The sequence below is a fragment of the Pieris brassicae genome, chromosome 6 (assembly GCF_905147105.1).
Source record: "Pieris brassicae chromosome 6, ilPieBrab1.1, whole genome shotgun sequence".
In the NCBI taxonomy this organism is placed as follows: Eukaryota; Metazoa; Arthropoda; class Insecta; order Lepidoptera; family Pieridae; genus Pieris; species Pieris brassicae.
This window is the reverse complement of record NC_059670.1, coordinates 6,572,094-6,586,356: the sequence shown is the minus strand read 5'-3', so window position 1 is coordinate 6,586,356 and position 14,263 is coordinate 6,572,094. Positions and strand designations below refer to the sequence as shown.

General features: G+C 30.4%; 1 protein-coding gene across 2 annotated transcripts in view; it reads left to right on the top strand.

Annotated features, from left to right (window-relative positions):
- The window catches only part of LOC123711459, an 87,907-nt gene that overhangs the window by 72,066 nt on the left and 1,578 nt on the right, over positions 1–14,263 (top strand). For both annotated transcript variants that reach the window (XM_045664062.1, XM_045664063.1), the window contains 9 exons: positions 127–221; positions 1,280–1,349; positions 10,117–10,170; positions 10,536–10,637; positions 11,052–11,123; positions 11,903–11,993; positions 12,166–12,234; positions 12,771–12,895; positions 13,931–14,092. In XM_045664062.1, the coding sequence (XP_045520018.1) occupies positions 127–221; positions 1,280–1,349; positions 10,117–10,170; positions 10,536–10,637; positions 11,052–11,123; positions 11,903–11,993; positions 12,166–12,234; positions 12,771–12,895; positions 13,931–14,092 (840 nt within the window). The remainder of the gene's footprint in view (positions 1–126; positions 222–1,279; positions 1,350–10,116; positions 10,171–10,535; positions 10,638–11,051; positions 11,124–11,902; positions 11,994–12,165; positions 12,235–12,770; positions 12,896–13,930; positions 14,093–14,263) is intronic.

Sequence of the window (14,263 nt, the reverse complement as noted above, 5' to 3'; positions counted from 1 at the left end):
ATGTACAAGACCTTAATTATTATTTACTATTATTCTTTACTACATTAATTAAATCTATACCTTTTGTTGACTACTATATTCAGATAACGAATATTTATAAAATAATAAAAATATTTTTTCCTCCAGGTTAACGGCCTAGTTCTACACGGAAGATGTCACCTCAACGCTTCAGCTATTATAAAGGGACTTCTTGGACCTGTTTACAAATTCATCCTCTTGAGGTAATTATCACACATATAGTCTTGTGAAATGTATGATTATAAGATGTTTTTTTTTATAATCCATAATTCAGTGAATTTAATCGTTGTATATTAAGTAGCTATACATAAAGAAACACAAAAATATTTAAATGTGAAATAAAAGTTTGAGCAAACTTTGTTATATACATATACAAGTATTATCTATATGATATATATTATCATCATAGAACTTGGCTTATAAAATCCAATTATGAACTGTAAAAGAAAGCAGGCATACGTTACCTTCGAGTAACTCTTATATCTACAGAGAACGTGTTAGAAAACAAACATTATAATAAATAATACATGGGCGACTTATTGGATATAGATTACGTTAACTAGAAGTTAAGTTATTAGGGTACACCATACAAGTTTAGTAGACTCCATTCTGCCTGCGTTCCTGTTATATTTTACCAACACCGTTTGTTTCTTTCGAACCCAGATTTTTTAAATCTATGTCTGCAAGTGAATTAAGTCTTTGAGGTTATCTACTGTAGCTAATAGGTGGCTTAGTGCCACTACATTACTTCCTCTCAATCGATACTTATTCAAAATACTGTATAAGATGTTCAAACAACTCTAGCCGGTATCCTATAGGATCCGATAATCTTGTAATGAGAGGGTATTCAAACGTTGAATACAAAGCTCCCGAGCGGTGCTCATTGAAAGATTGCATTTCTGGTTTGAAAAGAGCTCGCGCTTGTAGAAAATAATGGCTTACCTCGCGATTCAGATTGTTGAGTACATATTAGATTTGTTATAAAAATATTCGCTAAATTTAGCGTAGATAACGATGTGTGTTTTATTATGAAAGTAAGTCACGTCAATCAAAAACTTATTTATTGATAATGTAGAAATCAAGTTGTCATCTCAACAAGCGGTGTATCCGTAAACGGCTAGCGGCATATGTTGTTAATTTTTTTAAAAATCCAAAAGTCCTATAGTTCAAAAATATAGAAGAAAATCTATATGAGTTTTTTGAATTAAGTCTGATGAAATACGCACAAACGCATTATCTATTAATATAATATTTTATATAGACGCAAAGCTGCTTTAGAAGATGTAGCTGTAAAACCACTTACGCAGTTCCCAACAGCGCTCGAAGAAGAGGTGAGTCTTTTTATCTTAGTTGTAACCGATATTATTATTGTGAGAAGAACTTTATATCGTAATTTATAGATGACTGCAACATGGTTTTGTGATAGGCATACTTTACTTATAATCTTTCAGTTGCAATCCGGCATCTGGTGGTGCTATCATACATTTTTCATACTAGATTCTCATGACATAATTATAATAATTATTTCTGAAACGCCTTACAAATTTTGCAAAGCTTTGCCAAGGATATTAATATATTATGGTTTCTGCAATGTCATCAAATCGCTCAAATACTTAACACACATTTATCATATTCTTGTCAACGAAAATACCTATTTATATGACAAATATTAGTATAACATATAATTATTAGCTCGTAGATACAAATAATACATTTTTTATTATTATTTGTAGGAACAAAGTGGACAAATGTAATATACTAGGACATATAAAAGGGTTTTTTAAGCCAAGTTTGGTATAATTTATGTTATATATCTTCGCGAAAAGTCCTCGAAGATCGCCAATTAGTTTACGTTATATGCCTAAATTATATATTTAGGCATATAACGCCTGAATTTCTGAAATTCTAGTGACAATTTCTGAAGAGACGCCATAACTCTCTGTCTTTTCGTAAATTGCATATGCTTGACTGGATCTAAAATTAAAATAAAATAATCAGCCAAATAGTATTTTCCAACAGAGGAAATTGTTTGGTCATTATTGCTATGGGGCTAAATATTGTTTGCCAACTTAAAGGCTCTTAAATTGTGATGCTTTATACGTCCCTCATCATCATCTCATATTAAGGTAAGCTCTCACTCCAGGTCAGCACAGTACTTTATGTGGGGCCAAATTTGTGCTTCATAGAATTGTAAGCGGTGGCTCGGAGTGAAGTACCATCTGGCCTTGCTGAGCACATCAAGCTTTTTCGAGGCTTCGTAAATTTGAAATGTCAACGCCCAGTATTCCGATGAATGTATAATGATTACGATGAAGCTTTAAGGAAAGTGACTGTAGCGACTGAGGGTAGCAAGAGACTTTTTAAGCGGAAAACACAAAGACTTGTGTCTTCTTGGGGTTCGGTGTTCGGGTTTGGTGGCAAAACACTTAGTGTTGCTTGCTAACTCCGGGAATCTCTCTCGTGAAACCCGAGAACAATAAGGCATCACTTCACGCCGCTTCTCTGAGAGATACAGTTGTACTGCCCAGGTTGTGGAAGCCCATTTGGCTGAAGCTTGAAGACAACACTGCCACTAGGAAAAGGTTGACTGATTGCACTGGGAAAATAACCTCTATTATAGGTCACCAGTTGCCGATGGGTCGTCACGTCCCGCCGCCGAAAAAAATTTTCACGATGTGAGCGATCGACATCCGGATGTCGACATACAGCTTAGATATCCGTTTTGAAAAACTTCAAAAATAAAGAAATATTCTTAATTATACTCATCATTAATTTATATAAATTATTTGGATCAATTATGTTAAGCAAATACCACAGCTTTAACTTTTGCTCTACATTTTTAGTAGGCCACAAAAGATTTAATAATATAAACTTTTTATTCAAAATTAATTAAAGCAATAAAATTTATTATTATGACTTTATATCTTCTAATATTTGTAGTCATTGAGCAATTTATGTTTTGGACTACCGCGACATCATACATCTAATAATAAGCCGTCATACATACAACAAAAAAAGTTTGCTCTACTGAAAATGTATTTTTCACAAGAATTATTAACAATATGTAAATTAATATAAATAACTTTCTAGTAAACATATTTGTATCTATTAATAAGATATTGGTTATAATTAATCCATTCTAATTCCACAGTAGCTGAATTAAGATTATCTGTTTATACCATAGGATCTCATACTAATACGCTGACCTTGTCAACCTCTCGCTCTTTTCTATATTAAACGTTATCTTCCTTCTCTATCGGTTACATTTATTAAAACGCTGCTGATTTCCATACAATTTTCCTACGTCATAGAAGGATTTAATTTAAACTTTATATGTATGAGATAAAACTTAATTTACAACAACACTCATACTTTTAGTGTTTATCTTGGCGCGTGTGTGAAAAGCGTTGTATGTGATATTTTGCGTTTTAGCGAATTTACACTTTATCGTAACAATATAGTGTTGACAATTGAATGTTATTTTAAATTGATTTATGTAATAAATTAAGTTAAATCTTTATGTTATCTTACTTTTAGCAATGTCGTACAAATATATATGTAGGTACTTAGTAATGAGACGCTCTGCTATGTGTGTATACGTTTAGTGCAAAGTGTATAAAGTGGTTATTAGTGATTTGTTGACACTTTTAAACTTGATGTAATGTAACATCGGTAATGTGATATTCGTTGGTATAAAGATAGCTCATTCAAGAATTTTTATTTTTATTTTCATCGTGTATGTATAACATTGATGCATTCAGTGTTATTAGCGCCATTCTACCAAAAACACATTTAAACCAAAACGTTCACTGATCTAACAATATTTTGTGTTTCTATATGAAACCTTTTTGGCCAACAATTATTTTATAGGCCCAATATTTTTCATATAATCATAATCAACATCATTAAGAACTTGAAAAAAATCATAACATCAATTCTTGTCCATAGACTCTTGACTAAAAATAACATAGAATTAACTTCATCCTTGGGTTTTTAAAAATAAACCTATTATTGTTTATTTATAAACCATACAGTAGGTAGCGATTCAGTATTGAAAAAGCTAAATACCTTATTGAAGTATGTCTTGCTTTATAAATATATTTATATTTATTTACTTAAAATTACACAAATAATACTGATATTTTAGTTAAAAAACCACCTACGCTTTATGAATTTCGTTATCAAGACGAATTACATACAACGTGAAACATATCCTAACAATCAAACTGTCTAACAATCTATATGCATTTCGGTACGACCATGCGACCATGACAAGTAATCCCCAAACGCATCCATACAGTGTCTACATGACTCTATACGATGTTCATGCCTAAGTTTCCAAATATGGCGAAGAAGCGTTTCCTTAGAGTTATTTTTCTACTACGATAACAAGTCAATTTACCGTTACATAAGAAAAAACGTTGAGACAAAGAATTTAACAATTGTTTATTCGATTTGGTTTAAGTGTTTTAACACAAAATTTAAAGTAACATTTCTTTCCAATTACAATTTCATAGTACAGTTATTTTCATAGTTTTTCCCACGTTATGTGCAGAAAATAGTTTAAGGAAATAATTGTCTAGACTTATGTTAATATTAAACTGGTAAATTATGTAGATAAGTTATAAGTCTTAGCAAATAAATTATCGCGGTATTCCCAAAAAAATATAATACATTAATGACACGGTGCCTCGGATCGATTTAATTAAGCTAGAGCCTGAATTATTTATAGTTTTACTTATTAATTCATCAGATAAATATTAAATATATTCATGATTATATTGTCTGTTAATTAGTATCACATTTAAATTTATTACTTTAAAACACCTTATTCGTGTTTGACGAATTAAGATTAAACTAGAAAGCAAGTGAATGAGGATACATTTATAATTTTAAAAATGAAATTTTAAGATTAAATTCCACTGAAATATTGATTAATGCACATTTTAAGAATATTGATGAGTTGTCTATGTAAACATTTCTGATAATAATAAATACACGAATATAAGATTCAATCTTATCTTTAATTTAGTTTTATATTTGAATTGTAACGATTTAACCACGACGGAGTTTTATATATTATATCTTATGTATTAACTATTTCTCATGTCCCCAATTCAAGTCCAAATTATACATGCAATCATATTTTTAAGGGTCAGTCATCATTAGTTAAATTTAACTCTAAATTAAATCTGACGAGAATTCAAAAGACTCGTAATAAAATTAAGAAATACTTTTCACGTAGTCTTTGAATGTTTTAATAGGAAATGTAATTAATTCGAAGTTAGATGCGATCATATAATATGACTCATTTAAAATAATTGTATCTTTAATTTTAGCGTTCATTAGCAAGTTCTTAAGGTCGTATAGAAGAGTATCTTAATTCGCAAACATGTTATAATTGGTCATTAATTAGAATTAGAATTTAAAGTCTATTTAATTAGTATAATATTGATTTAAATACAGGTTGAGATCAAATTAATTAGATCTATATTTTTTTTAATTAAAAAATACATATAACTATATCTGAAGACTTGTAAAAAATACATTTTTTATCAACCTTATTCTATATATATATATACATTACCTTATATGTAAATGCATGATTAACATAGTTCAATAAACTTACATGAATAAAATATTTTATTTTAAGGACAAAAGAAATCATAATCAACGCAACTACTATTGCTGTGTTTTCTATTAATTATACAAATAATAATTAAAGACCCCAATGAGTCAATTATACTTTTATTTATGTTTTTTCTAAATCTAGCAACGTCGAGGAATGTAGTTGCAACTATACCCAGTTTTAAATTATATGAAATTTGTTTATTCCTTATAAATACATTTGCACTTAATTTTTTAGATCCTTTAACTAAAATCGCCAGTTCCATAGCATGCTTAACGCCATAAATTTGACTCACAATATTAAGGTGTTACAATTTTTTTTTCCATTTTTTATTATTTTGTAATATATATTCAGTGTGTCGTAATGAATGGATGATAAATGCGTGTAGAATACGTTATGGCGGTATTTAAAAATATATTTTATTTTTAGTAAAAAAATTTTTATTACACTTAACCACTCTTTGTTTTTAGGACTCCAATTGATAAAATTTCCAAAATTATTCAATCTGTTTTTTATAGTATTTTTATAGATAGACCATGGAATATGGAACAAAAAGATCTAAATCAAATTTCATGTATGGCCTATATTTTCCTAACCTAACGTGATTTTCATTTATATAAATGATTTTTTCTTATATTTTATATTATACACAATTATTTTATCTATAAGTTCTAAAACAACATGCATGCTTAAACTACCTGACGGTATGACGTAACAAATTACACTCATACACATAAATTATTTTGGAACATAGAAATTACAAGCAAGCGAGGAAAAAACACTTAAAAACAAGGAACAAATACAGCAAAAATAAAAACGCAAATTTAAAATTTAACTAAATGGTAACTTTACAAAATATTATGTAATATCTTATAGACTATAATCGCAACTCATTTAGCTCATTGAGTGATTTATTAATTTACTAAATTGATATTATACGCACAAGGTCATTACTTTTAATTCAGTCAAACAACTTTTATAAATTACTAGTTATAGATCAGCCCTGGCTTCACATCATTTTTTTTTATTTTTCTGTTATAGCATTATGTGTTCTGTTATATACACCTACTCAGAGATACTATAGCATTCCAATATCAAATAAAAATAAATCTGTGGCGCTACAACCTTTTTAGGTCTGGGCCTCAGATACTGTATCTGTAGTTCAAAGTATGTGATCAGCCTGTGTCACACTCGCCGTCGACTTTTGGGTCTAGGGCAAGCCGGTTTTCTCTCAATGTTTTTCTTCACCATTTCAGCGAATGTTAAATGGGCATATAGACAGAGAGTCCATTGGTGCACAGCGGGAAATCGAACATTCTTATGATCAAAGAAATTCTTGAAGTCGGTCAAGTAGTTTTTGAGTTAATTCGTTGCTTACATACAAACATACAAATCTTTCCTCTTTATTATAATTACAAAAATATTTTTATTTACTCAATTTATCGATCGATGACAACTTTATTTTGTAAAATTCCAAATTTTCTTTAATGTCTTAAACTGTATATCTCAGTAACATAATAGAACCACAATTAAAAACTTGGATAAGTATAATTATAAAATGTTCTGTGCAGTAAATTATCTTTAAGTAGGGCTATCAGAGCACCTTTTATATTGCACTTAGTAACTCGAGTTGTGTAAACAGATTTATCAATGGCTTTTACCACCGCTAGTAATACGTCATACAGGCACTGTTTATATTAAAGTAGACTACATTAGAGCGTTCACTTTTAAAAAAAGTCTCATGTAAGGCGTTACAGTGGACGACTTTAGCCAGAATAGCTTTTCAAATTTCGAATATTGATAAGTTTGAATAGATAGTATCGTATTTAAAATGTTAAAAATAGAATCTCGCGCCATTTCTTCATTGTTTAATGAATTAGTAAACTAGGATCATAACTTTTAGGCCATTTACCGATGGTCAAATTATAAATCGACCAATATTCATGAGAGATATATAGCTGTGAGTTATAGAGCTATCGACTGTTAAAACGTGTACCTACTAGTCGTGTAGCTAGTTACGTATTTATAAATACGGCCTTCTTCAGCGATGTTCTTTAAACCTCAATTAGTCAAAATATGTTTTGCTAATTTCCGTTTTGCCTTTGCCCTTGCTCTTTCATGTTACTCTTAAAACGAGAGACTTAAGGACAAAATATTTTTTAGTTATTTGCGGCGCGCTTAACTTTAGCAAGGGTAACTAAAGTAAGTTATTTGTTGGTTCACCGGCCCTATAGTAGAACCTATAGAAATCATCAACTCTCATAAAAATATTGATTTAAATTTTCGCTATAACAACAGTTATATGTTTTGAATCTTTAGTTAATGTATGAAAAATAGACAAATGGATAAACAATTTAAAGTGAAGTGGAAAACGTAGAGTGATGTTTAGTGAAGTGTAAAATGACTGTAATGAACGAACGCTTGGATCCAGAACATTATTATAAACCAGTCGCGTTGTTTAGGGCAATATGGAAACGCACATTTTCATTAAAAAAGAAAAAGGTAAGAAATCAACATTATTTACATTAAATGATAACGATGCAAATGCTTATATACAATAAATGGATTAACAACTATTAATAGATTCTATATGGTTTAGAAATCTAAAAGTTTTTGTACTTTTCTTAAAGAAATGAGTGATTCAATTTTAAAAGTGTATACTTAAATTATTGAAACGATTTCAAAACGAATCTTACGTGGGAATTCATGTGTTTTTACATTCAGAAGCTCTGCTTTGATAACGTTTTGTTAAACCCAATTTCGATGACGTTTTAAACTCCAATAATAATGATTATGCCTCAAATGTTTTATGAAAAATCTTACAGCGCCGCTCCAACTCATGGCATATTCATGGGTATTTAATAATATTAAGTTAATAGTCTATTATGTAAATCAATCATTCTATTTTAACAGCATTGGCACTCGTTAGTAACAATTTAACTTCTGTTACAGAACTTGATAATGAACTTAGCTACCATAGATTAGCTAAGCGTTTCCTGCCAGTTATCGCCCTTGGTGTGATTCCATTTTTTTAAATATTGACGTTCAAAAATGTACCAATATGTATACATACATTTTGATTTGATATGTCTGAATCAAATCTTTGTAAGGAAAAACTTTGTTCTACGAAGCCACCAAGGAGCATTTCACAAATATTTGATACAAACGTTGTTTAGTACTTTATCAAACACATGCCATTGGAGCGATTAGTTACGAACTGCAAAATCGATTGTAATGTACGATGATAACTTAACACAGTTTTTTAATATATTTCAGTAAAAATACAAGTTGTTTCAAAAGCATCAAGGAAGATGTTAATCAGTTGTGATGCTTTTATGCAGATTACATTGCTTCGTTATTCTAACTGCGACTGAATTAATTTGCAAGAAATGCGTAACTATTTCATCGCGGGACTTCTTGCTTCTTTATGTAAAGTCTATGTATTCCTGATGAAATAATTGTCTTGGGTTCACACACAGCCTTTCTTCAATACTGGGGCATTTCCATTTGGATCTATATCTAACATAGAGAAGGTCTATAAATGCTTAGAAAATACGAATACGATAATAAACGATTTTTTTGTACCGAAATTTAAAAATTATTTTAATTTAGATAAAGCCGGATTTTATTTATTAGACCGTGTTATTAAATTGACTTTAAAAGATCATTAATTAGTCGTAAAATTTATAGTCATGTGTAAGATACTTCCGTTGTTTATTTTTTACTAATTCATAAATATTTAAAGTAAAATTATCCAATATACATTTATATATTTATTATACCTTAACCGTATCGCTAAGCTTGTGTCACTTGGAGGTTGTTTGAGTTGGCAACCTGTTCTATTCCTGGCAACACACTACTCCCCTTTGAAAACAAGTATAAATCAGAGATAGGAATCTCTTTGTCTGGGTTCCACACTTATGCGTTCTTAGTTATGTTTTAGAATATTCGGAAACATATATCAAGTAAAACTTGTCTTGGACGCTGTAAAAATGAAAATGTCTAAGAGTAAACTGCATTACTCTTAAATATTGATTGAGACTTGTAATTTAAAAGTAATTTAAATCTCAGCTTATTGTATGAGTATAGAGCATATACATAGGTACTACGATATAGCTCGTAAGAAATCATCTTAAATATTTGCTGCAGATAAGCTGTATTAACATGAGCACGAGACGATTTAATGACTGCAGAAGCCATTAGGAAAAGGAGGACTAGGATTTTTTTCACATCAAACTGAATCACTTTTACACTATTAAGAGTCGGTTCAAGTTAAAGAGTGTAATTAAACTGGATTATTTAACTTTGTGCCCATATTTTATTAAGTTAATCCACCCATACTATACAACTACAAGCAGCCGTGTTATCATATATCTTAGTAAAGATATAAACAAACTATTTTGACGTCATCAATTGTACAAATATTTTGTTTAAATATGTATAAAATATGTATAAACTTACTTTTTCAGCCGGACGACCGGTTCGCAAACTACAAAGGTGTCCGGGACATCACTATAAAGAAGGTAATGTATATATTTATATCTTAACATATAACAAAAGGTTTAAAATTAAAATTCAGCTTCAAAAATTAGATCAAGAAATATTTTTTAAAAATCATCGTCGGCTAAGAAAATATAGATATACCAAACAATTGAATTAATTTTATAATTTTTCTGATACATATTATATAAAAAGAGAAAAAAATCAATACTTTGGTATTTAATAAAAACCTGAATTAACCTGCTAATACATTTTTTTCCTTACAATGGTTGCCTTGAGGAGACATCGAAAGCGACAAAGCCAACGGTTGCGCTCCTTATTATTTAAATGTTCTAATTGTATCGATTTTTGCAATGTCACAAATAAATAAAGTTTATTAAATGTTTAGGGGCCATCGGGATTGGGCATAATGATCATAGAAGGCAGACACACAGAGGCTGGCCGCGGTATATTCATTTCCGATCTGCAAGAGGGCAGCGCAGCAGAACAAGTGAGTAAAATAATGAATGAATAATCGAAACACCATACTTGTCAAACCTCACAAGACTAGTTTTGATTAACAATGAAATTCTATTACGAGATGTATAACTGGAAGTATAATCAAGATTTTAATCAGTAAAGATCCAATATTTAGCTGTTTTTCAACTGTTACGTACGTCGTACAACCGTACCGTTAAACTGATAAATTTTGAGTTAGATATAATTTTTCTTATGTAGCCTTGCGTCTTATAGCAACTCTCAACTCTGACGTCATCGTTTCTATGTGCGCATAAAATACGTACTCATACGGTGATGATACGGCGTACACATTAGGCCAAAAAATATTATTATTAATTAATTCTTATAAAAAAACGTCCACCAACCCGTGTAAGTATTTTTTTTTAAATAACAATACATTTTTCAGGCTGGTATGAATATAGGTGACATGATCCTCGCTGTTAACAGGGAGTCTCTTCTAACCTGCAGTTATGATGCTGTAAGTTTTTTTAGAATAATAGGTATATGATATTTTATGTTTTATGCTGATTTCAGTTATATTTACATAGTTAGAGTTTCTATTAATGCACTGTGCACATTTAAATATTTTTACCTAAAGAAATATATTTTTTTATTTCAAAATATTATTTAGATAGTTGCGGGTAGTCACGGCGTGGACATTGTCTTCACAATAAAATACGAAGTAAATAGTTTTTCTTAAAAATATTTAGTCTAAAGTACTTATCCGGGTGTAATATCGGAATTCCTATACCAATAATTGTTATTCACCACATCGAGTGCAGAATATAGCGATTAAGACAAATTTTAAAATTTTGTTTCGTGGTTTGACTTAAGAGACTTTTCTTTCCTTCAAATTGTAACCAAAAGTGTGTGAGTTCTTGTTACCAGTGCTACTTGCTTCGAGAAACGGATTTTAATTACCAAAACTTGTAGGACTTGATGTACAGTGTATACGTGACTTGCTATAAATCTTGCATTAGTCACTAAACAGTGTTCAATCTCAAGAAATTGTACTATATATTCGCCTGCTAATTAACTGCCGTGGTGGCGCAGCGTTGTCGTCGTGGTACTCTTAACATAATTCGACGCTAGAACAATACTGGTCGCGTACAATTTTAGGTTTTTTTTATTATGTTTCGGTATTACCTATACAACGCAACTTGTAACATTAAAAAAAACGCGATAAATTACAAATCATGCATCTATATATAGTCTCTGATCAGATAAATAAATTATTTTATTCCATAATGCTTTCAGGCCGCCGCAAAGCTGAAGCAGACAGAAGGTGTAGTCATTCTGACAGTTTGCAGTCCCAATATGAAGGATCCTGACGAGTCTGGAACTTCCGGTAATTATTTATTTTTAATAAATCTATTCAAAAATATACATTCATGAAGTGTTTACACTTTTATGTTTCTTTTGGTTGTAATTTAAAATATAAGAAGATAACGTTTTTAATCTTAATTTGAGTGTGTGGCAGTGTGTGTGACTGAGAGATAATAAGATTAAAATTATTCCAGGTGTCAGCGGGAGTCAAACGCCGAACCAAGAAGGTCAAGCTCCGAAGCCAGCACCTTCTCCGGCCAAACGTAAATATTTTTCTACCTACCATTTTATATTTATATCATGACGCTTCTTTAATTTTTAGTTTAATTATTTGATATTTACTTAGGACACAGTTTTACAGGTACAAAAATCTTTATCTATTTAGCTTTAGCTTCTTTATACATAGAGTTCAAATTGAGGCCTCCCGAGTACGTCAAAGGCCTGTGACAGGGAAGCTTCGCTCTTTTTTAATTAACATGTTTTAACAAAATAAATAACACAATTGCTTTTAAAATGATGACAGTGAAATATAATAAATATATGATGATGTCTATGTGATTGTGTGTGTGTGAATGACGAACAAACCTAAGTGAAGTGTGCATAAAAAAGATGGATCAAGAAAAAAATGTAATAGAAGTGTAGTGTGTACCGAGCCAATGGTTTAATATTGGTTTTATACTTGCTATGACGAACATAAATAATAAACTATTACACATATTTAAAATAATACGGGTATTTAATTAATAATTATTAATTAAATTATTAATTTTATTAATAATTAATTCACTTCTCCATACAGCTGAGCCACCTGCTGATCCTGCAACAGCTCAGCTAAGAGCCAATCAAGATACTGTGATAGAAATCAACTCCAACAACGAAGTGTTAGGCATATTGCTACTTGGAGGCAGCGACACTTTGCTTAACGTAAGTTTTTAGCTAAACTAATATTAAAAATAGAATATCTTTGTATCTTTGAAACGAATAAACTAAAAAGCAGTGAACCAATTTTAAATACGCTATTACTACTAAAGTAACCAATGCATATATAAACTCATAAACAGTGAAAATATTGTGTTCTTAGTACATAAGTGACATTGAAGAAAACAAATGAAGTCGATATGAAACGACATCCTTCTTTTGTTATATAAGTTATCATAATTAATATTTGGATTTTACGTCCTCTGGGAAAAGAAACGTGGCAAGAGCACAAAAGCGATGGGATGATGGTTTCTGGGGAGAATTAATTGTTTGATATAAGTAAAAAATTATTACATAAATCAAAGAATTATAAATTATGCACAACAAAAATTATGCTAATCAGACATCATCGTCATTTAATACATATTCGAATATAGTAACACGCCTGTATACGAATGAGAATTCTCGTCAAGAACAGTTTTCTTGTATCGGTTATCTATGGAGCGTCTATGTTTCAATTGGTTTAAGACGTTTGACGTGCAAATTTAATGGTTTAACGCTTATAATGTTACAGTGTTACAATGTTACGGTTATAAGTCACTATAACATTATAACCATATACCACTGGCCTTAGTATATAATTTAATTATATAAATATGTTCGACGTCCTGGTGGACAGAACTTGTTCTGAAGAAACTGTGTTCTTTTCTATTTAAGACCATGTATACAATTAATAAATAAATAACAACAGATCCAAATTGGAAGCTCAGAAGTAGGCCTTTACCCATAAGAGGTCTACAGAACACAAAGAAACATAAATAACAATTACTAACGTAGAATAACAAAACATTTGATATGTACTTTTTTTACAGTATCGAAATAAAGGGCTATTGTTATTATTGTCATTTTATGTCTTATATATCATAAGTACCACTTCTTAACATTTCTTTATTTCCGGCAAGGTTTTTAGTGAAAAATATACATATTTCATGCAAAATTTGTACCATAAACAAATTATTTATTTTTGCATGAAAACAAAAGGGTGCAGCGGCTGTAGTACTAGACATTTATAAGAACGGGTGCATCGCCAAAGATGGGAGGTTGAGACCCGGAGACCAGATCAAGGACTGCAATGGGATCACCATCACCAAGGAGATGACATATGAGAGGATTTGCCTTTCCATCAAACAGAAGGCACCCAAGGTATGGAAATGTTCTGTAATTAATCGACTCTAAAAAAGGAGGTTTTCAGTTTGATCTAGACGTATATGATATTGTTGGAAATGGGTAATTATTGAGTATAATGTTCTATATAAGACTCCTACACGCAATTGAGCTAAATTTTATAAGTTTATCTACAAATTTCTCGGAAAC